General features: G+C 39.0%; 1 protein-coding gene across 4 annotated transcripts in view; it reads left to right on the forward strand.

Annotated features, from left to right (window-relative positions):
- The window catches only part of LOC115588505 (obg-like ATPase 1), a 51542-nt gene that overhangs the window by 10423 nt on the left and 15643 nt on the right, over nucleotides 1–25476 (forward strand). For all 4 annotated transcript variants that reach the window (XM_030429148.1, XM_030429147.1, XM_030429149.1 and 1 more), the window contains 3 exons: nucleotides 16471–16646; nucleotides 20105–20185; nucleotides 20565–20662. In XM_030429148.1, the coding sequence (XP_030285008.1) occupies nucleotides 16471–16646; nucleotides 20105–20185; nucleotides 20565–20662 (355 nt within the window). The remainder of the gene's footprint in view (nucleotides 1–16470; nucleotides 16647–20104; nucleotides 20186–20564; nucleotides 20663–25476) is intronic.

The raw sequence follows: 25476 nt of genomic DNA on the forward strand, positions 1-25476 counted from the left end.
CAGGATTTAATACCATCAACAAATCACATTAAACATACACCTGCAAGTTTATATTATACTGTTTATTTTGCAATATCACTGGCAACATTTGGTTGTACTAAATAGTTCCAGTACCAGCTTTTTGAAAGCTTTGCTCGCAAGGCATCTTGTGGTGTGGGTGCCAAGATCAACATCGCACACAGGAATTATGAAGTCAGACCAAACCTCACATTCCTACTGGGCGGCTCTCTACATGAGAGTCACAGAAGTGGCAAGTGAAAGGGTCTGTGCCTGGTTTAAGCTTCACACAATCAGGAACATATTCTAAAGTTTGGAAACATCACAGGAGAAGCACCACATGATATTGTAACACGATTCCCAATGCCACTTTTGATTAAGCTTGGGTGCAGTCAGCAGAGGTAAGTAAATTATTAATAGTGATGTTCCGATAACAGTTTTTCCCTCCCAATGCAGTCTCAAAAGTGACTTGTTTATGGGTATTGACAATTTGTGGGGTAAAAAATGTGTTAAGTTACAGTGCACAGGTGTACAAGACGCTGCTGAGAAGAGGCAAGGGCCTGTTTCCCATGAATAAATTATTATATACGTTACATCGGTTCATGCGTAGACTACTCACCGATATATGATTCAGCATTTACAGAAGCATTTTGTAAGATATGGCCAGAATTTTAGTTCAAAACATTAATTAACTTTTTCAACAGAAACAACAGTGCTGGTCTGATGTCAATGTCATCTATGTACTGTGTTGCAGAGATGTCCACTTATGTTTGCATGCTCACCAGCTAGCCCCCCGCCTGCCCTGTTTCATAGTACCCCGTTGGACAGTCAAATACAGTGAGAAGCAGTAGGCTTAAGCAGATTTATGGTGCCCCATATTGTTTTGAAGGTACCTTCAAATTCTGTCCATTTCCTACAAATTACACTTTTGTGGCAGCATCAGAGACATTTGCAATGAGATTAACAGGTTTATTTTCTTTTCCATTTTCTTTTTTATTTCCCGCATATCTCTAAATTTCTAAAATAATAATTATATGGTGTAATGATAAGATAATAAAAATAACATGGATTTGTTTCATTGCCACTGCTTATGATGCTGTTGACAACAAAAAAAATTCCAGACTGATTGGAAATCCGGCATCTGTTACTCTGTGACAGTACAGATGTGATAACCTCAACAGATTATTCACAGCCCGTCCCTCCATGATTCAGGCTTCACTTTCCAGGTCTCCCTTTGTCTCAAGTTCTTCTGTGCCTCTGACATGGTCTTTGTCTTACACAATTTAAGTGTTTCACGCTAGAATAATTCAAATTACGGCAACTGAAATGAATGCAGAGGGCCTTTTTAGAAAAAGCTGAATTTGTTTACTGATTGTATGCTGTTATTGACTTTGTCACTGTGTGAAAGGAGCTCTGATTAGAGAGTCAGCGGTGGCAGGCATGGAACGGCCGGATAGAAAGGTTTAAGATTGAGGCCATTTTCCTATATTGTTTCCCGAGTTGTCTCTGTGCATCACTTACAAATGTATTACTTCTGTTTCAGCACAGTTTTCAAATAGCCTATAACTCTAAGTAATTTGTGAGGAACTAGAAGACCACCCAGACTTAAGTAATGATTTACAAGAGTGGACAAGGCATGTGAGGTGAGACAAATGAGATTCTGTCTGTTCAGTTTTTAAGGACTTGGTTACAAAAAAAGATAAAGTAAAGATAAAATTCATTCAAGAAGGTGTTGGTCCATCTCTCAATACCTTCATATAGCCTGTCTGTGTTTTTTTGGTTATCTAAGACACTGAGGCGATTATAAAAATGATTAAAAACACAGTTAATAGCCTTCTATTACTAATACAAAGCAAAGTGTGAAAAGTGAGCTAACTAAGGTTAGAGGCAATGGTAACATTACTTTGGAGTCAACTCTAAGATTAAGTTAGGGTTATAACATATATTGTTAACAATATTTGCCACAGTGTTTATTTATTTTTACCCATTTTTAAAAATCACCAGTGTCTTTTATAATTATCAGCTATGTTAGCAAATCAGGTAGCACCAACATTATCCAGATTTTCAGGGATCAAATAAAGGTTATGTAGAGGAGCTGCCAAAACTGACACACACAGTTTTGTTTTGTTAAACCTAAATGTGCTGTTAGTCTTTTTAGCAGCCAGCTAAAGTTAGCTGACTGGCTTACCTCGGCATAGAGTTCAATCACTTGTCACAGTTAGCTTTGTTTATACTGTAAATAATATTTACCTCAGTGTTTTAAAATCATTTTGATACTCACCAAAGCATCTTAGATAAGTGTTAGTCATGTTAGGTAGTCATTCACTGTTGCACCAACATTATCTGGATTTTCAGAGCTCAACTAACATTACGTTACGTAGAAATGCTGCCAAAACTGACGTAGACTGTTTTGTTTAAATTGAAGGCACTATTCCTCATAGTAGCCAGTTATGGCTAGCTGACTGGGTGACCTTTCTATCAATTAAAGAAAACAATCAATATAGCTCAAAACAAAAAAAGAAAACAGGAAATGCTATTAGTTATGTACAAAGCTATGTGTAAAGTAATATTACTGTGGCATCAACTCATGATAGTCAAGATAGTCAATTCACTTTCCAGAGTTAGCTTCATATATATTGTTAATAGTAATTACCACAGTGTTTTTATTTTATTTCATTTTATTTTAAATAATTTCAATAATCACCAAAGTGTATTAGAAAACCATTAGCCATGTTAGCTCGTCACTTGCTTTAGCACCAACACTAGCCGGGTTTTCAGAGCTCAGCTAACGTTACGTTACGTTGTAGAGCTGCCAAAACTGACACTATTCTGCAAAAGCAAGCAGTAGACCTTAGTATTTATTAATAAAAGTGACCACAAATGTTCATCATCTTGAAAAGTGAAGTAACTAACATGAGGACGAAAAAGCACTGTAGTTTGGAAGCGAACAATGTAAAGAGACTTGCACTTCCCAAAATGGTTGTACATCAAACCATATTGTAAAAGTAGAGAAAAGGAAAAATATAAAATATCATCAACCGTATTCTTTAAATGTCTTTTACAATGCACAGCGTATCATCGTGTTTTCACATCTATATATATCACATCATCATATTGTTCATAATGTGTTTGATACCATATGTATCTCAAATACCATATATATATATATATATATATATATATGTATCATTATGTACATGTTAAAACACCCACAGTTCCTTTTGATATGGGTTAAATGTATATGCCAGATCCTTACCCAAAACCAACTCTTTTGTTTCTACTCACACAAAGACAAACATTCTCAACAATCGTAAATAGTCTGATCGACAGCTTCTGCTCTCTGTATGTTTACATCTATCTGCTTTGGCGTGCCATTGTTTCCACTGTCGCAGAGTCCTTGGAAACAATGTGGTATGTTTTACAAGTTAACCATTAAACATAGATGGTTTTGTTTTGTAATTATATCTATCTAGTGTCAGGCAGACTGCAATGTTGCAGCCACTACTTGACTCTTGATTATATGGTTGAGGTGGATCTCACTTTTTCATGTCTGGAATGGTATGTTTCTTTTTTTGTCTTGGAATTACTAGAAGTCTTTCTAAAGATACTACAGACAGATTTTCAGTGTTAGTGACACAAAACCACTTGCGGAGATCAGTGTTCTTTCTCTGCCAGTTCTGTCTGTGAAATATTTATCGATGCCGGGCGTTTTGATAAGATTCCTTCAATCCCTATCTTAAAAGCTTTGACTTTTTCAATAGCATACACAATTTTTTGATATGCGTTACGGCATAGCAGATACCATTTCAGGCAAGGCTAAAAATATGCACACCAAGTCTGTTGTGCCTTATTTTTCCTCCCAGAACACCCAACTTTGCTGTGATTAGGAATGTGATAACATGAAAATCAATCCTCAAAATATGCTGAAAACTCTTATAATGGCATTAAAACACATTCAACACTGAAATCACTTGACATTTTGTTAAGAAACCATTGTTCTTATAGTATCACAGATAGGACACAACTTTTTTTAGTGAACATCCTTTTTAGTGATTACCAATCAATCAATCTCAAATTAAATTATCATAAATCATACGGTCCCCCGGCATAAATCAAAAAGACAAATAAACACCTCACTGTTGTCTTTAGTTTGTAATCAGTCATATTCTCACACATCTGATGACTGTTTTTGTGGGGGAGATACAATGAGCAAGTCGAGGATTTGGGTTTTTTGACTCAGTCATGTGAGGATAGCCATGACAGGTTATTCCAATGAAGGACATTTTTCTGTATATTTATCCCAATCTATATCCGTAAAAATCTTACATCTACCATATTTTCGCTGACAGATGCTAACTGTGACCTAGCTGCTCCCCCAGGGCGCCTGTGTTTGCGTCCTGTCTAAAGACAAAAGTGAGTTTTCATTTATAAATTTTACAGAATTTTTATTTTGTTGTTGTTTTGTTGTTGTTTTGTTGTTATTTTGTTGTTGTTGTTTTGTTTTGAGTAGCAGTTAAGTTAGATTTTAGCACCAAAACTACTTGGTTAGGTTTAGGTAAACATCATGGTTTGGTTCAAAATGCACCCTTTTTCTCTTTAAGTCAAAAAGATCAGTCAAGACAACTGAACTAGCCAATCACAACAGGATTAGGTTGAACTGTTTGGAAAACAAATAACATCTCTGTTAAAAGCTGAAGAGATCCATAGAAAAGTTTAGTCACATCTTCACTTGGAGCACCTGCAGAATACTAACATACCTGACAAGTTATCATCCACAAAAGTTAGGCATAATACAAAATTAATAAATCACGTTTGCTTCCATTTTGACTTTAAACATGGTGTAGATCTGCACTCACTGAATGTACTGTTATACTTTTATTCCCTATATTGGGTCACAGTTCTTTGTGAAGAAGTTTTTTGAAACTTTAGAAATAGTTAGCATATACAAACTTACAGGGGTTTTACAAAGGTGTGAAGGTGGAACAGGTTACCACGTTGTATATTACATAGATTTACATCTTTTGAAAGGATCCAACTTTTTCCAGGGATTTTCCTCCGGAGGCCTCAGAATTCCCCCAGTAGCGTGCACCCTATGAATATTTTTCAACCCCTAATGACCTTGAAAAGCGCTGCGTTAACAGTGGATTTGCTTTCAACAATACCTTCCAAAAACTATTAAGGCGCATGATGACATCCTGAAAGCTGATTCTGTTGAATGACTGGTGCTCCCTGGTCTCATAACAAAGTGGTTTGCAGGCTGAGTGTTTCCAGTGCTTCTGCGGTGACTGGAACAAGGCTGGATCCTCGCTTTCTGAGACGAGACACAGACATGTTCTACTTCATCTGCTCTTCTGTTCCCTGCAAGCTACTCTGCCAGCTCACCTGGCCTTATTCCCAGATGTTTGGTTTCCAGCAATTAGATGTTTGAATGCTCACACAGTGTCCTCCCGTCACTGTAGAAATGCTCTGGTTCACTCCTAATGAAGACTTATTTACGGTTGCACGACACTCAGTAAGAGCCTAGCCTTAAGATACTGTGGTGTATCTGTAGGGACGGGCTGTGGTTGTGGGCAGTCGGCTGGAAAGGAGCTGTTATTTTTGGCAGAGACTCTTCTCTCACTGTGAGATTCATGCTTTCAGCACCTGAACTCCTGGTTAAGTTACAGCTCTTCCCTTACTGCCTGAGGTTCACTATAGGCAGCGTCGCCCATTTCATTAAACAGTGGCCGGTTTTAAAGAGATAAACTTAATAAGATTAGCTAGAGTGGAGATGTCACATTGTTGTGTCCTTAATAGAGCTGAACATTATTCATCAATAATAAATTCATTGAGCAAGGCATTTTTTAAAGCTAAAAGCTAATGGTGCAAGTTTATCAAATGTGAGGACTTGCTTGTCTATTCTTGTCTTAAATTGCAGCAAACCACTTATCGGTAAGTTTTAGACTGATTGTTGGACAAGAAGATGTTGGAAGGTTGAAACAAACAATTGCATTAAAGTGAAAATTGCAATTGTTTGTTACAAACTGTAACCTGTACGTTATTTTTCTCATGTTATGCATTGATTACCATCATGGGTCTACATCATTACCTTAGCACTGAATGTTAAAACAACACCAGAGGTCTTGGTATGCTATCTTCATTCAATGATATGCTTATTAGAGTACCCTAAACTATTACCTTTTGCGTTCTGGTGGGTACCAAACTAATGTCATCCCTCGTCCTTAAAATGATAGTGATAATGAATAAACAGGAAAATATGGCAGAAGTTGTAGCAAATCTGCATACACCTTTACAAACATGATGGTAAATCACAGAATTAGCTGTAATTATAAACCTCCTGTGTTTTCTGCTACTGTATCTGTGGTACAATCTGATTGACAACTGATGAAGCGATGACATTTTATTAACCAACAAGACAAAGGTCAACTTCGCAGTGATGTCATCCTTTAACGCCATAACTCAGGAACAGCAGGGGAGAATGTGACCATATTTCAAATTTTGTACTGAATTGGTGACTCTAACTGGGCGCCCACTTTGAAACTGTGGTGATTGTATTGCTCTTCTGTGCTGCCAGGTGAAAGATGTGTGTGAAGCATCCCCATCTTAGATTTTTTTTTCTACTTATAGACATATGGCAGCAGTCCACCATAAGCTCATAGGTTTTGGAGATATTGAGCTTCAGGTTATTTTTGTAGATGCGCCATGTGACGTAGCTCCTTTTGTGCGCCTCTGTGTAAATTGTCTCTAAGCGTAGGCGGCATGTTTATCGCTGGAAACATTCACTGGAATCAGATATGTCAATATAGTGATCGCTTCCATTTCGCCAACAGATACACGGATGATACTTGTTGGTTACTTTTTGTAAACTGCAACTTGTCTGGTGCACAGAGGCAGACAACCCGAAGACCATATTGTAGTTAAAAGAAATAACAAATACATTCACATACAGCATATACTTTACAAGATTATTAGCCTGTTTGATGCCCCATGCGCACAATGATTGTTCACGATAACAAACGTAGGTCATGTTTATTAACTGCTTCTGTTATCCAAAAAGTGTTGGCTGCTTGTTTCAGCCTATTTCAGTTTTTTGGTTGTGGCTAATGTGATCGAATCAAAGTGTCAGTCAATAACAAATTGACAATGTTTATCCCTCTCCAGGTCCAATTCATTCACCTCTAAAAATAGAACCTTTTAAAAAGTTTAAATATCAGACTCATCATTGTCTTGAGGAATATCTGAATCTGATGATAAAGAGTGAGTTAAATAACTTGGCCTTCACTTTGCTCAGTCTGGAAGGAAACTGTATTTCTGTTTGGTTGTTGCATCATTCAGACTCCAGCCCACACGCCACTAATCGCTTACACTGAGCAAATCAAACTGATTGTTTAGCTGCAGGCTTTAAGAACAAACTGGATTGACTATTCAGACAGAGATGATTTATGGCCAACCTGCCTCCCCACTGACGCCAGTAATGGCTGCTCTCCAGCAATTCTGCCTCGTCACTCATCAACTTGCAAATTCTCAAACTTGACAAACATCCAGAACACGTCACCCAGCCCAGCGACTTCCGCACTGTGTGAACAGATCAGGCAATGAGTGAAGTTATCAACAACTCAGCTGCTTAATCACTTGTTGTGTTGATGTATTAATTAACAACCAATACGAACAAGTGTGATTTTTATGTTTTCTGAAAATATTGTACTGATTGATTATTTAAAAGGGAGAAATCCTCCAATGGCAGATAGAGGTGAATAAAGTTACATTACCTTCAGTAATGTAGTGTTTTTACATTGACATTTAGGGCATATAGCAGATGCTTTTGTCCAAAGGGACTTACAGTAATTCATGTATACATTCATACACAGATGGCGTTGGCTATGCAAGGTTCAGACCAGCACATCAGGAGCAGTTTTGGTTCAGTATCTTGAACAGATTAAAACACATTCATTGCTTTGTGTATATTTTTGGAACCAGAATGATGTATATGGGATTAGCCTCACAATAAACGACAGTTTATGGCATGCTGAGGAAGCACTTCATTTAGTATAACATTGTATATTTGAATATCGAATTGTAATTTGTGTATCTTTGAGATATGAACATGCACAATAAACACATTTCAAAAGAAATGCGATGAATGAGAAAATATTTTAATCTCCAGGTACTATGCATTCACTCAGATTAACCTGCATACACTTTTTGGCGGCCACGAGGTTAGCTAGCACGATGGCTGAGAAAGGAGAGTAGATCTTAAATGGACATCTAAATCAAAAATGTTTTTAAGTCATATCGTGATTAAAATATTGAACAATGATACATTTTCATTCCATGATTGATTTGGACAATACTTACTTGTGTGGTTGGTGTTAATGTTGTGGACCGAGTGCAGCTTACCATTTCTAAACTAACGTTAGCTACTGTTGCTCTCCATTAGTGGAGCAAAGAGAGGCAATGAGACAAGGTTATTTTCACAACTAAAACAAATCATCCAAAGGCTTGTATAGGCAACCAAGAGAGACGGAGAAGGTCTCATTTTTTATGTCACAATCCGCTCACATATATTATATAAAGCCCCTTTAAGAAGGGAAATTAGTCTAAATAGTCTTTTTACTACATATTCTGTACTGCTCTAGCAAACGCATCTGGTTTCTAATGAGCAAGCAGCCCACTTCCCACACTGCACTTGAACAAAATGAAAACACGGCGGCCCCATGCAATATGTGCTTCCTTGTTTATGTGAGTTATTGTTTTAACCCATACTGCAATTCTACATCTGCATCATTCAGCTGTGAGGATCATGCTCCTTTTGTATGTTTCCGGGCCATGTCGAGGAGCTGTCACAGCATTTAAATGAGCATTTTGCTTCAGCGAGAATGAAGAGTTTTTGTCAGCCTCCACTCATCTTGGATGATTAGAGCAAAATGTCTACCCATCTTGACTGGAGATCGCCACAGCTCCAGATAACATGCTCGGTGATTGAAGGTCGCAATATTTTGAATTCTAATGGGGCTGCAAGATGAATTGCCTGAAATAGACTGTAGAATCTTCCTGCTTCCTCCTCGTGCCCCCCTTGCCTGTCCGCTGTGAAAAGAACCACTGGGAATGGCAAGGCCCGATGATCATAGAATTATTGGACGGTGATTCTAAACCCTTCAAAGAGGAGTTGCTATGGAGATCTCGCTCCAAACTGTGAAATGATTCACCTTTGAAAGGCTGGAGGGCCTGAAGGCTGAACACATCATTGTTCAGGTGGCGGTTGGTTAGAAAATTGCTGGTGCCTGTGCAATCAGCAGCACTATAGTAGTTAAGGATCTAAAAAGGTTTGTTCTCTGAATGATGTGGGACAACAGTGGTGTGCATATGTCGGTCCCTTTCAATCAAGGCGCTCTCAGGATCCGTGGTTTAACAAAGTAAATTGAATGACAGAGGTTAAGCTAATGATAAGGGAATTAAGACTGTTGTTTTCTGTCAGAGTTCATAACCGGAGCCTCCCCGGCACATCCACCTTTCAACAGCACACGGATCAGGCCCGTCTGAATAGCTTTGCCCCAACATGTAGTTTTTTTATTTTACAGGCAGTCATATGAAGCATGGTGGAAAGATGCACCTTTAAAACTCTGCAGTTGACAGTAGATTACATAGGAAGTGGAGACACCTTGCAGGGTGCTGATATTCATACTATCGAGCTCTGTGATTTCACCGTGATCTATTTTGAAAGATGGGATCATGAAGAAAACATGAGTTGTATCCCTGAAGTGCTCAAACCCACCACTTTCTGGTGTCAAACTGATGCTTAGCAGCCAATAATTGACATAAGAAACAAGGCTGAATATGCCACAAACTCTGTTACAGAAGCAGCTGTCAATTTCATGTATCCGAAAGTGAATGTCGAGACGATATTTCCTGAATGAAACTGTGTGCATTGCCAGTGTTTTTTTTATGCCGGGAAGACATACATAATGTGCTTTTCCTGACAGACTCGTAAAATAGCTTTTACTGCTCTGAATACCAGGAGAATTGCGGCAGTGAGTTTGCATGAACATTTTAAAAGCAGCGCGAGGAATGCAAGTTCTTTAGATGTGCTCGTACCCATCTCGCGTGTGAAAACATGCACAGGAAGTTAAAAGTCAATGAATACTGTAATTTAACTGAATTATGTTGACCACATATCCTCCCAGGTAGCAACTTGAGAGGAAGCAGCTCAATCAGTATTGATCTCGACTTGACTCAGACAGCTGCCTTGTCTGTGTAGCTGACAGGAAAGTGATGATATACAGTGTGATCGAGCCTGTTTGGTGTACTTAGGTGTTAGACTCTAACTTTTAAAGACACAACATGTAACATTTCTACATTAAAGGCGCACTATGTAGGAAGATATTTTAATCAGTGGAGAAAGATCTTCACTGACTGTATTTTATGCCTAAACAAATTGAATAAACAAACAAAACTCTTGTTTTCATGACTGCATAAAAATTAAAGAAAAACACAAATTCACACTGTTTTACATTGTTTATTTGTGGCGGACCCTGCCACCTTTCTAGCTTCAATTAGTGTTCTCGGGACCTAATTTCCTCTGAGATCAGCTTGTTTATTCAGTTATGGAAAAAATAAATATTTCTGAATATTTTTTCCTCATTCTGAGGTGCATTTCATTTGTTCGCCTGTTGCTATAACTTCCAAGACAGTCAGACAAAGAAAGGAAGAGTTTGAACTTGACTAATAATGCAAATAAAACATTCAAACATTGGTTTGTCTGTGAATATTTATGCCTTAGTCATGTAGATTCTCATCAGCAATGGTAGCTATTTAACAATGGAAGACAACTCCCATTGTCCCACGCTATTAACGTCTTTTGTTTTCTTTTGATTGAGGGACCCTTAGCAGCAGAAAATATATACTATATGTGTTCAATTTTGCATATTAAGGTTAATGTAAAGGGAAAAATAATAACAAAGTCACTAAAACATATTTGTTTTTCTTCCATTTTCTCTTGCAATTATGACTTCAGGGAGTTTTATCCTCTCATATTTTACTGGCCTGCAGTGCTGCTGTAAGTCCATAATTTTAGAGATTAGCCTGATCTGTAATCAGGCCATTGAACACCACTCACCCTCTGGAGACTAATCCTTTTGTGCTGTTAATAAAGGAGCACCTGTTAATAGTGTCTTCAAAACACACGCCATTTGAAATGAAGCAGTAAAAATCGAAATTGTGCGACCGACCTGACTCCTGAAACTAGGCCTCTCCAACCTCTATCTTCTTCTTTTTTTCTGTCAGTGTGTGTTTTTACTGTCTTGCATGTAGCTTTGTGTGGCGCCGCGGCCTCATAAGAGCTGTCTTCACAGAGCCCTACCCAGACCCAGTTGTTAAAGGACTAATTGTGGAGATTGCCCCCTCAGATTTCTTTCTCTCTCCCTCTCTCTCCCTCTCTCTCCCTCTTTCACCTCGTTCATTTGTTCTCCAGCTCTGAGCCGTGAATGGGACGGCGGTAAAGTAGATGTGAATGTTAAATTAGGCGAAATTAATTAAAGCAAATTACTTTGGAATATGTGGTAGTCAGAGGAGAGTGTCAGCTGATGACTAAATAGTGAGTGATCAGCTGCTCCGGCGCTTTGAAAAGCCTCTTTCAAATGTTGATTTATCAGCTTTTTTATGAAGAATGAATAACAATAGTTCGACTTATGTGAAATGTGTTTTGAAATGATTGCGCTTGCTTTGGTGTTTTAAACATTTGTTAATAAATATAGTCATTCCCATTGCTCTCATAAACAGTGATTATTAACAATCATGAGTGGTTTATTCACCATGTGAACCTTTTCAAAACTCCTCACTCCTAATTATTATGTGTTAAACTGAACAACAGACTCGTATGCGTTTTCCATTTGTAACACAGTGTATCAAAACTGTACATCATAATTGTCTGTAATGTATGTATATTCTTGCAGCTAACAAAATGATTACATTGCATTATTTTTTTTGAGTTCATGCAGAGACAATAGCAAATTTTCATTCCAATCAGTGCTGAACAGGGAGCTGGTAAATTGGCGCAGCAAAACAATAATTCCACTGATTAGCCCCTTTCTGTGTGGCGTAAGTGAACTGTTTATACTGTGGAGTACCTCTGCAAGAGGACAGGAACCAAAACAGCCTGATTAGGCAAAGAGTAATTGGATAAGTTCATTTCACCATGAGGACAACGCACAGGATGACAGCTTGCACAAAAGTCTACAGCTTCTGTTGGCTTGCATGTTTAATAAGGCCACCGGTGTAGTATTTTTCGGTGTCTATCATTTTGTTGTTGAGCTTTGATGTTGAGATTCAACTGATGAGTGGTGCTAGATTGTAAAAGCCCCGTAGTTTAGTATCAGGGAAAAATCAGGTACTTATCGCTCCTTAACCCAGAAGAACAACAAGATATGATATTCTGTGCATGTGGAAGATCCTTGGAGGGGGTTCCTATTGTTCAGTTTACAGTTTAGTGTCTCTTACACTTTAGTAAATACACTCCCACTCTCATTCCACAACTGTTTTACAGGCACCTATTCTTATAAATGAAAAAAAGAGTCTACTGCAGAGGATCAATAAGCAGAATTGGAATATAATATTCAGAAATATGTTTTTACTCATGAATAATTACCTGAGGGTAAGAATCGTTGTGTAGTCATTATCGGAGACCAACCTTTTGTATCTACAGAGCCCACCATATTTCTACAGTAGCCCAGAATTGACAATCAAAGCACCACAGGGCCTTTCACACTTTTTGCAACCACAAGGGGAGGGTGACGGCAGACAGTGCAATCATCAGGATCAAATGCCTGAAGTTAATGTTTTTGCAAACATTTGTATGTATAGTAGATGCCGTAACATACTGACATTTCAACAAAATGTGTCATCGTGTTCACATTACAAATTTATGACCTGCAGGGTAGAACGCTTACAGTCAGTGACTACAGTTCAAGACCAAGTGCCAACATTTTTCAGCAGGCACCACTGGATATTTTTAAGGAGACCTTTAGACAATTTCCAGCTGTGTTTTTTGGCAAACTAAACAGATGCTTTAAGTCCAAACATGATCTTTTTCGAACACTTAAGTGTTTTTCGTGCCTAAATCTATCCAGACCATAAACAAAGTGTTGTCACAGATGAACCGAAAAATTGAACCTAAAGAAACGTAAAATAGCAACATAATGAAATGTAAAATATATAACATAATTGTAACATTTATTCAGGTTGAGCGAGGAGTGTTTTGTTGGTTGCCATCTGCAACCTCACTACTGGATGCCACAAATCCTACACACTGGAGCTTTAAGCGCAGTGTTGCTTTGAACAAAGTGCCTACATCATAAGGCAAAGATGCTAACATGCTAATATTTAGGAGTTTATGTTTTACAGTGTAGCATGTTAGCATGCTAGTTATTATAGTTTATCTTATGGGGAATACGAACGTCTACAGAAATTTATAGCAAGCCATCCTCTAGATGTTGACACATTTCACTCAAAACCACAAATGTTAGCGTCATGGTGGCGCAAGTTGAAAAGTGGGAGGATCAACAAAGTCATTACAATTCATCCTCTGCAGAGCACCACATGTGATATCACCCATTTGTTTGTGGACGGTTGCCATTTTGATTTTTGGTGCCAGAAGTGACAAAAAATTAGGACAAGAGGGAGGAGCTAGGGAAGATATGCGGATTGGATCTGAGTGAGAACCCAGCGACACTCTGTGGTAGCGACTTGTCAATCACAAGGTAGCCACGCCCCAAAGCATACACTGATTAATCCTGTATTTTACTTTAAAACGGGACCACAACAAAAAAACTGAACATCGTGCTGTATTGAAAGAGACTTGATACTAGAAGTTGAGACCATCAACTCATCAGGAAAATGTTTACTGAGTTTGTAAATCAATTGAGTAGTAGGGTCATTTTCTCATAAGCTTACATACAATCAGATTTCTTTTTGCAACCAGACATCCGCCTCTTGCTATTTGAAAGGAGATGCTTTTCAGAGCCGAAAGCTGTCTCCACTATTTATACAGTCTATTTGGGCCACAGATATCTGTACAACATTTCATGGCAATCCATCAAAACGTTCCTGAATTATTTCAGTTTGGACCGACAACCGAGTGACTGACAGACCGACAGACGTCCCATGAGCCACATAGCTAAAAACCGTCAGATCAGACACTGTCCCAGAGGCAATATTTCTTGTTAGTGGAGGGTCTGTTTTCATGTGTAGACACTCTACGGTGTAGACATTCATCTGACTTGATCTGATTAGTGGAGTGACAGGGGGTTAACTTGACTGTTCCGGTATGTTTCCCATCATGACAGCCACGCACAGCTCTGAATCATCAATATCTTCCCCATGTATCACGGTTGCAACTTGTTGAGAGATGGAAGTGACAGCCTCGGGATGAGTCGTGCGCATCACAGCGGTGACGTTATTATCTCGCAGGGCCTCACCTGTCAACATGCCGTCAATGCTCAGGTGTGTACATGTGAATATGGATAGTTAACAATATTAAGAAACTCTGCGACGAACATTCCAAACATAGTGTCCCTCACCACGGCAATACATAAAGCCAAGTCATCAGTCACCTGACATCCCCTACCCTGTTGAGTGAAATTGCATTCCCATTAAGGCACAGTGTGAAACTTCTTGAGTCACTGTTACTGACTGATTCATGAAAACGTGTGCAGGCATATTCCATATACTGTTCTTATGTAAATTTAGCATATAACTCAAGAACTTTACTTTTTGTACAAGTATTAGTTGCTTTTACTTTACTTGAGTATTTACATTCTGTGCTACTTTATACCTCTATTCTGAGGATGTACATGAAAAACCTATGTTGCTCCAACAGTATATGAAATAATTCAAGCTACAACAGCAAAATGCTACTTCTATATACTTGCATAAGTAATAATCAGCCCAGTCGCCAGGATAAAATGTCAGAAGGTTACGTGTCATAGGCTACGTACCATAGTGACATTTGCACAAAACATATTATATATCACCTTCACATTACATGTTTATTACCTGACTTATTTATTACCTGACTTATTACCAGCTGGCCACCACCAGTGACTACATTTTGAGTCTGCATTAACATTTGTATGCTTGACACCAGTGGGTGTTTTTAAGAAGAACTCAGGACTGTTTGAGGCGACCAAAACAGGTATTTTAAGCCCAAATATGATCTCTTCCTAACATTAACCAAGTGTTTTTTGTGCCTAAACCTAATCAGAGGTTGTGACAAGAGAGAAAAATATTTTGAACCTAAAGAAAGGTGAAGTTGCAACATAAAGACATGTAAAGTTACCTTATCTGTGGTTTTGCAGAAACGTACTTTGCCAACATTTATTCTGGCGACTGGGTTGGCAATAATGAATAGATAATATCATAATATTTTCTTCACAGGCACAGTGGACATTTATTTGCGTCATGAGCACATGTTTTTCTAATAGTACTTACAATTGTAATCATGATATCTCAGAAGTGTCTCCTTTTCCTGGTTTTAAAAGCTCCATTACAGTAAAATTATATTTATATTGATTAATTAACTTTTTGTCCCAGTATTGATATTGAGGTATTTGGACAAAATACGTATCTGATTTTGTTACTCATTCCTAATATTTATGAAGTGCTTTTTTATCTTCCAGCCCTAAGTGATAATATAAAACAGACTGTACAATAATTAAAGAATATATTGGAGCCCACTACAGTCACCACTAGTACTGTAAAAGGCTGTCACTCTCATGTGACAGATGTACACCCTTCTCGCCCCTCTCCCTCCCCTCCCTCACCCCTGAGCTCAGAATCAGAAGGAGTCCTTAGAGCAGCTGCTGGCTAAATGGTCTGCTTCAGAGCCTCATTACCTAATCACCAGCATAGCCACGGCTAAGACGCAAATGATGAGGGGGAAGACTGTCGTCTATCATCTACGAATGTTGACATTTTTCTCTTAAATCACACTCAGTTTTGTTTATCTCTCATATTTTTTTATCTTAATGGCTGATAGTTTTAAGCCAGAGGGGTAGAAAAGGCATGACCACACACTTTTCATGCAGATTGACGGACAAGCCTGTTCTGTTGCACTTAAAGCCAATTTTAGTGGAACTTACTTTGACACAGTAAGCTGGTTTCTCGCAGTTCTGACACTTGCTTGCTGAAAAGAAATATTTAATGTATTCCTGAGTATTTTTATTATATTTGTTATGACTTTCCTGTGACTCCCACTGTGCTTTTTCATCTGGATGTTTATTTTTCCCACATTCTCTGCAAAAAGCTAATGATTTTTTTTTTTTTTGGGGGGGGGGGTTTAAATCTAATCACTGTTTCACATTCGATCGCAAGAAGTCAATGCCATTGATTCTGTTGCTTGTACTACATGTGTGCACGTTGTTGCTGCAGGGAAAAAATTCTATAGTAATACACTCTCTGTGTGTTTGTATCCTGGCGCTGCAGGTGCTTTTGAGGATGAGGATATCATCCATGTTGAGGGGACGGTGGACCCGGTGAGGGATATGGAGATCATCCACGAGGAGCTGCGGCTGAAGGATGAGGAGATGATCGGCCCTATTATTGACAAGCTGGAGAAGACGGCCATTAGAGGCGGTGACAAGAAACTCAAACCAGAATACGTGAGTCAATGTCCCAGCAGGCCCTTTGCTCCCCCTCACAGCACGGCACAAATAATAACCCACCCACACACATGGCCAAGGAGAAAAAAAGTATGTTTTTTTTAATCTCCCTCCAATAGGTCTCACCCCTCCCCCTGCCCTATTTTTTTTTCCCCTTTCCGAGATTGAAAGTGATCAGGGGTCAGGGGTTTTCTGCTGTAGAAATCATTAATAGAGAGTTACTTATTCAGCTGCCGACCCTGGGTCACAGCACTGGGCTAATGAAAGTGTTTCCACACAGCTCTTTTCATCTAAAGTAATACTCAAATCATGGCACAGCTCTTGCTCATGCTTATACACCTACAGCAGCTCAGGAAATTGTGTAAGGCCATACAGCGGGTGACACATATGCCTATACCTCGCTATGAATACCGTAAATGTTTAGAATATTCTTTGACTGAGGATTCCACAGCAAGGTGCAGGGCAAAACACAGGGTAAGATCAGAAAAAAAAAAGAAAAAAATCCACATCCTGGCTGTCAGATCACAACGTATGTGGATGCAAACGCATTCAGATGGTCATATTGTTAAGGTAATGAGGCTGAGTCGCAAACATTAGCAATGATCTGGTTGTAAATGTGTCATGATTCTCTGACGATGGAGGAGCAGGCTCGGATGGGCGAGGGGACCCGGCCTTTCAATGGGAGCGGCATGCCCAATTTCAGGGCCCTGAGACACCGAGGCTCTGACCACTCATTACACTAACGAGAGGGGCTTTTTCACCTGCTGCAGAGTTTGGTTGGTTCCCCTCAGATGAAGCCAGCACCACCCCCCCCCCCCCCCCCCTTTTTACAGCCTACAGCACTTCCCCACACCCCTGTAGCCCCACAGACAGGAGCCATTCAGGCCAGGCAGGTGGCCGCTTACGCACATAATTGCTAACAATTTTAGGCAATGAATAAAAATGATACATTACTTGTCAAAGGTTGTGCACACGTCGGCAAGTGAAATCTATAGAAGACCTCTTTAGATGGCAAAGAATGGTGCTTATCAAAGGCTGCACCAAGCTTTTAGATGGGAGGGATTGTGTGATTGTCTCACAGGCTGAGTCTGGCGTTTGACATGCTCAGCTGTGCACAGACACATATACACATGTTTATGTCAGCGTTTATTTGCAGGAACATGTGCATCAAGTCTAAGAATATACAGTTTGAAAGAAAAAAAGTGCTCGTTCTTTCTTCTGGAGAGCCACAGGATGCAATGAAATAAAATAAAAAATGATGGTGATTACTGCCTTAGATTTTCCACTTTATGGATTCATTTGCAAGACCTTTGAAAAAAAAACTAATTTCCATTGTTGCACTCAGTTTCCTATAAGTGCCACAGGTCTTTAAGTGGCTGGAAATTCTTTTTCAAGAGCAAAAAACACTTTTATCCTGAGTTCAGTAATTATTTTAATGTCAACTTATTTTACCATCTAGATGTTCATTCTTTAAAAAATTACATTGTAAAACTTTATATGATTGAAGATTATGCACCATTCACACAAATCCTAGATTTGTTTTTGTCACACACTTTCTCACATTTTTATATGCTTGCTTTAAGACCGACAATATCAAAACAATGTTTTAAAATAATGAGTAAAGATGAAAAAAACACACAAAACTCAATAGTGCAAAACTCAAAATATGTCTGATGAGAAATTAATTCACTTCCTGTACGTTGCTACCTCTGCAAAAGGTATGGAAACACTATGCCTTACGATATTACACTAAGAGAGAACTACTCTATTTATTAATATATACCATAAAGTGTAATACACTGTGCATGCACTTCATAAAGAATGATATGAAATAAATGCAGATTGTGACATGCAAAAAAATATTTTAAAGGCATTGTTCCTCTTTTTTTAATGTACTTCCTTCTTTGTGGGTAATGCACATAAGATGAGATGATTATTACTATTAGCTAAAAATGTATCTGAAACGTTTAGGGGCAAAATAATTGGGAAAAAAATGTTTGTTTTATAAAAAAAAGAGGGGGAAAAAAATCAGACCATGGTCATTTATTATAAAATAGCATTTTTATGGTTTAAATTGTTGTCAGAATGAAAAAGGTCACTTAATATTTCACTGTGAGTTGAAGCTGAACATATGCACACAGGGCTCATATGTATGCATTGTTGTACAGATTTAAGTCCATTCTGCCGTTGCTGTGTTTACAAAGACAATGTTTCATTGCTTTTGTCCGTATGAATCCTCAAAATCCCTATCCTTAAAAAACAATAATAAGAAGCCAGCCCACCAGCGGCGCTTCATGGTGGCAGGCATATGTGTTTGACCCTTGTGGGACCTATATGCCTTTTATTAACACCTGCCTGTTAGAGGAGCGCTGCACGGCGGCTGCGAGCTGATGAGGGAAACCTGGAGCGGGTTCAGCCTGTGTCACTGGCCGTTTGCTGTTTCCATTTCACAGATGATTAATCTCTCTGTGAAGACTTGGGACGGCGCGGGCGGAGTGTATGCAGCTCTTCCTGCGCTCTCTCCCGCTGGCTGCACTCTGGCTGCCTGACTAAAAGGCCTTTAGAATTCCTGTGGAGAGAGATGTGCAGAGAGTGAATGCAGCTGGCTGGGGGTCAGTGTGTGGAGCTTTTTCTGCCATTGTGTAATTGAGGCTCTGGCAGGATTTTTTCCTCAGTTCTTTCAAAAGGGAGTATAATTGTGAAGTGCTGCAAGGGTTTGGGGAGGGAAAAGGAGGTAGGGGGAGTGTTGCAGGGGGTGGAGGAGTTTTTATATGAAGGGGGAGGTCAAGTTGACAGGAACAAAAAGAATGTGTTCCGCTAATTTCTGTGGGGCTGGATCAACAATAATAGGCTCAATTTCTTTATTACAAATTTTATAACTACCTCCCTCCCATTTTCCCACCCTTTTCCGCTTCCAGATCCTGTCAAGACCCAGTCTTGCCTGTGGTCTCAACCCACAAGTACCTCAGTAATGAATGTGGCATACATAGCTGGAAATGCTCAATATTTTCTCAGAAGAAACACTGAATAATTAGTTCTCTACCTCACTAGTGCTTATTCAGTATGACTACATTCTGCAAAGTGCCTGAGGAAGGACCAATAATTTACACCTAACTAACCAACTTCCAATTAGTTCCCTGCTCTTTTCCAATTTTGTCTCCTCTTTCCATCCTTTTCATTAAACAGTCCCAATGGAATATTGATGTTCAAAACTGCGGCTCCGAGCGAGACACCCCAGAAGGCATTTTGTCATGATTTAAAGGAGGGAAGGGGGTCTTGTGCATGCCATCCCTTGTCAAAGCCAGGCCACTCCTGCTTGAATGCGAGCACAGCCATTGTTCATTTTGGCATCAGGATGCCATGCATTTAGGAAATAATTACCCCATACCCTGCTGGGTTTATATTCTTTTTCATCTCCTTTAATGGCTTCTTGTTCATTCTCTTTTAACCCCAAACAGGACGTTATGTGCAAAATCAAGAGCTGGGTAGTGGATGAAAAGAAAAACGTCCGCTACTATCGTGATTGGAACGACAAGGAGGTAAGGCTTTGATGTCACAGTCACATTTATTAATGTGATTTATATCGCTCATCTTTTCATCTGACCTAAAAATACAACTGCTGTTTCCTTCTTTCTCTCTTTTTTTTTTCTCAAGGAAACACGTCTTTTGTGCAAATCACAAGTTAATATTATGCACAGCCTTTTGTTGGTTGTATTTTGATATTACTTTTGTACAAGCTAATGACATCTGGCCGTGCTGATTTTAATTTAGAGGCTTTATAGTCGCACCCCACCGGGGCTATACACCAGACCCTAATTTGATTTCGCTTCACTCATCAATGTTTGTGCTGTCATCAAAGGCTACTTTGGGACAAGTTCAGATTCTCAGCGCCTCTTGCCTTGTGTGTCTTCGCCACAGATCGAAGTGTTGAACAAATACTTGTTTTTGACATCCAAACCAATGATTTACCTCGTTAACCTCTCCGAGAAAGACTACATCAGGAGAAAGAACAAATGGTAAGAGCTTGGAAGAAAGGCGGAGACTGTCTCATTGCATTCATTAAAGGGGCACTACGTAGTTTTGGGGAAGACATTTTATTCAGAAGAGAAGATCATTGACTGTTTTTTTGATCAACCTAAACAAACTATAAACAAACTCTCTTCGTTTTCATGACCTCATTAACATTGTAGATATTAAAATTCTGAGTGTGAATTTAATCTCCAAAACTACATAGTGCCCCTTTAATCGTCACCAAGGGTCTTTCCTTCTATATCTACATTAGTTTCTTCTAACTTTCATTGAATCTGCATTTCAGCTATAAAAAGTCTGCATGCATGTGTCTGTACAGCATGTGCCATGTGTGAGAGGTGTATGTGTATGTGTGTGTGTGTGTGTAAGTTAGCCTTGTTGATCTTCTGACTGTGGTCTCCTGCTGAGAAAACGGTCATATCTTTGTGAGAGGATCTGCCTGGAGGTGGCACTAAGTAAGCTCCGACACAACATCCAGCTCCAGCCTCCAGACTCTGCACTTCATTAAGAGCGCACCAGCATATGGTCCTCATTTTACATCGAAATGATGTGTCATTTCCATATGATATCAAAGAGAGTGAAGGCTCTTAATTGCGAAAAAAAAAAAAAAAAAACTATGAAAAAAAACATACGTACATTCAAAGCCAAACAAGTCATTAATATCATCTGGATAATGGCTGTAAATCATAAGTAAATGATATAATATCTCAAATTGTTTTGCTCCAAATATTTGGCGTTGTCCTCACATGCCGTTGCTTAATCACAGCAGGAAATTCCCACAGATCATAGTGTCAACCAAGGCTTGAGGGAAAATGCTAATATACTGACTGGTACTTTTTACTTTGCAGGTGCAACACTATTCATAATGTGAGCTGACAGATGATGACCTGTAAAGGGGCAGTATGTAGTTTTGTAGAGGACATATAAACAAAGTAAAACAGTATACACACTGCACCTTTAATGTACTAAATAAACCTCTTCGTCCTTGCTGTATTTCCAGCTGTATGATCCTTTGTTCTGTCAAAAAAACACACATTTTATAGTAATGTTGTCATCTGGCCGCAGTAAGAGCGGATCCAAAAGGCTGGTGTTAGACATCCATTATATCTGAAAGGGCTACTTTTCCACACTACAGCCGTTTCGTCAATAACACCAACTTGTGGATTGTTATCGCACTTTTCCAATTGCCCTCTAGGCTTGTGGTGTCAGTTCTTACAAAATTTGTTTTAGTGCTTTGCTTGGCAGCATTGTATTACAAGGGAAGTTGTTTACCTATGACTGTTTGTTAAAATGTTCCTGACACGAAAGTATGACTGTCAGACGGGAGGGAGTAAGGGGGGGAGGCTCGTAAATCAAATGATTCATGGCATGTGGAACATCCGTCATCAGTAGGAAGAGAGTTTTTTTTTTTTCATGTTGCGTGTGTGTGTGTTTCTTTAACTGGGTGAAATGCAATAAATCTCTGAGCGTTTTAAACAGGCAACAGTAGTGCTCAGATGTCCCGAGGGGCTCCGCGATGAACAATGCCGACATCAAAGTGTTGATGTTTGACAAGTGATGAGTCACTTCCCTTGTCCAGAGAGGAGCTCACACCTGTATGGAGATGATTACAGGTAGATCTAGCTGGCCCTAATTGTACAATAAATGCTGCTCTCAGCCCTAATGGCAGCTAGTCTGCAGCAGAGACGCCAGACTGCCATTTGGCTGTCGCCATGCCCCCGTGTTTTTCCACCAGCACAGTTGAGATGATGATACGGTTAAGGACTATTCAAAGCAAACAGCTAGACAAATTGCAATCTCAGCTTTAATGTGTGGAGGAAAAGCAGGCGAATCCTCGATTGAGGCAAATAAGCCAATCTTATCTGTGTCTCTCTGGACACCCATTCAGAGCGTTTCACAGGTTTCCTGGGTTTTTTTCATTTTAGATTTTTGTTGGGGGTTTTTTCGGCACATTCAGGCTTTCAGTTAATGTTACTAATTTTACTTTATGTTTAAGTTATGAAAGTGCATTGAACTCAGTATAACAGTCCACTCACATGGACGTGGTAGAGACAGTTAAGAGAACACAGTCGATTATTGTTGCAGCAAGTAGTTCCATCAGACTTTCTCAGCCTCCAAAACAGTCCATTGTTAACCAAGATCATCCTGTTTGGAGTATGTGAACCACATACCAGGCTGCCCTTGTTTAGACAAGAATACACAGTATTAGCTTTAGCAAGCCATCATTAATGGAGGGATCAGACGAGGAGCAAGGCCTCCTTTCATCCCCAGGTTCTCTGCTGGAGACAGTACATCATTTGCTGTTGAGAGGAGCACATGGCTCCAATCCTATACAGTGTATGTGTACGTGTATGAGAATGCGTACATGTGCATGTTTGAAGTCTGTTTCAGAGGCGACTCCATGCTCATTTGGATGCTGGCGTAATTGCGGTGTGGAGATCAAAGGATCGCCGGCCGAGTGATGTTCCAGAGGAGACTTTACCACACAGCCCTCTCCTCTGTGCAGAGGGGGCCGCCTGCTGCTCACCGCTCCCCTCTCCCCTCTAACCATGCACTGCCCCCTGCACATCCCCGCTCGTAAAAAATGATTAAGGCCGCATTTGTCATGTGTTTATGACTGAGAGGCATTGCGTGATAGGGAATGGCATCTACAAGAGTCTATCAAGAGGCTTTCTCCTCTTCCCTCGGCGTCAGCGGGCTGCCTGGAAGACTTTTCCTCTGTGCTGCTACATACCGTAGTTTGTGTGTTAGAGAGGGTCATTAGAGCACTGTTGATGATGTGGGGGCTGCAGCCGGCCCAGCCTTAGCGTGTTTTCACTTGTCAGTTAAGTTATTGTTTATTTTACGGGCTTGTGGCCTGTCTGTCTTTATCAGTCTTTTAATAGTTTTGATATCAGACATTTATTTAATCCTCCTCAGAGAACTGAGAGCAGTCACATTTTGTGCTGCTAAAAAACCACAGCTGAGAATACGGCACATATGCTGTGTTGTTTTTCATTTTTCTTTTTTTTTTCTTTCTCGTCATTTCTTTTTCTGTTATTTTTTTCCCCCTTCTTTTGGACAATGTGCATTAAAGTAAATTGGTGCCTCTTAAGTAGATGAGGTGACCTTTAAGGAAACTAGCAAGCGTGACCTGTCTGTGAGTGCCTCTGCAGTGTGGGTTTTCCTGGTGAGTGTAAGAACTGCAGGGTACCATTGCTTGGAGCTTTTATTAACTGTGTGTAGATATATATATGTGTGTGTGTGTGTGTGTGTGTGTGTGTGTGTGGGTATGGGCAGATGTACTTCTCTCTTCAGTCTGTATAGATGTTCCTTGAGTGTTATATGTACACTCATTCAAACTTATTTGAACATTATTTGCTCCTAATGTGTGTTACATTAGGTACCTCTGTCTTTGTGCTTTATGCTGGGAAACCACAGCTGAAATAGGTACATACCACAGCTGCTCTTCCAGTCGACCATTTTAAGTTTCCATTTTCTTTCCCACGAAAGGCATAAATTGATCTTTCATCATTAATTCCCTCCATATTTGTCTGGCGTGGTGTACTTCAGAAAGATGTATGCCATGCTGGTACTCTCATGAGCCCTTTCTGATAAATGTGATGCTGAAAAAAAAGACAGCTTCAGTGTGTTTCAGAACTTCAGGAGACTCAGTTTGATCTCTCTAAAAGGCCTTGTTTCATGTTAAGGTGTCAGCCTGTTCTACTCATTATACTTTACTCATTAGAAGTTAAAGGATGAAGTTGGATTTATTATATATTTTGCATATTGTCAACAAATCTCAGAAAAAGATCAAAACCAACAATGATTCAACCATTTGATATTGTCCGTGTTGCCTAAACCTGCTAAAACTTATTCCTGTGAACAATAGATCTCCATTGTTGCCCAAGAACTATTAAAAACACATACATAAGCCACACTGTTGCACTGGATTGACATGTTTCTTCGTTACAACAACATGTAGTTTATTTTCAGTCAGTCCCACATACACCATCCTTCTGACTCACAGACAGAATGTGTGTGAATAATGTATTGTTGGCTTTGGTATTTTATTTGATTTTCTGTCAATAAGAACATTAGGTAACACTATATAGCAACCATCATTAATAAATGGTAAATGTATAGTTTTTTTTGTATTCAATAATTATTTCACTGTAACAAACAATGAAATGCTTTATAAACCATTTGTTAAGCAATCGCACATGTTTCTTAACATCAGTTGCAACTTTATAATGGTCATCCAAGTAATGTTAATAAATGGACTATGCATTATTTATTAATTTACACCAATAATTTTAATCATAATTTACCATTTGCACAGTTTTATAAACATCAGTTGAAACAAAATAATTTGGGTATAAACGGTTAATGAAGCATTTCATTTGTTTGTTAGCAGCTAATTAACTATTTACTACATTTACTATTAACTTACCATTTTTTTTCACCATGGTTATTATATAGTGTAACCAGAACAAGCTACTTGACGATGAGCAATTGCTAAACAGTTTGTAAAGCATGTTATTATTTGTTGATAGTGAATTAACCATTAAGTAAAGTTTAATGTACTATAAACTTTATTAATGATGGTTATTATAAAGTGTTAACAAAACAAATGTATTTCATTTATAAGTAACAAGACTCAATTTTAAGTTTACTTAACAAGCAGATATAAAGAAAGCAAAACTTAGGAATAATTGTTATATTCACTTACCTTTTTCAAGGCAATCAATCAATCCTAGAAACAGGTAAGTAAATATAACAATTCTTGGAGGTAAGATCAACTCCTCAGATTTTATAGAAG

The sequence above is a fragment of the Sparus aurata genome, chromosome 9 (assembly GCF_900880675.1).
Source record: "Sparus aurata chromosome 9, fSpaAur1.1, whole genome shotgun sequence".
Lineage (NCBI taxonomy): Eukaryota > Metazoa > Chordata > Actinopteri > Spariformes > Sparidae > Sparus > Sparus aurata.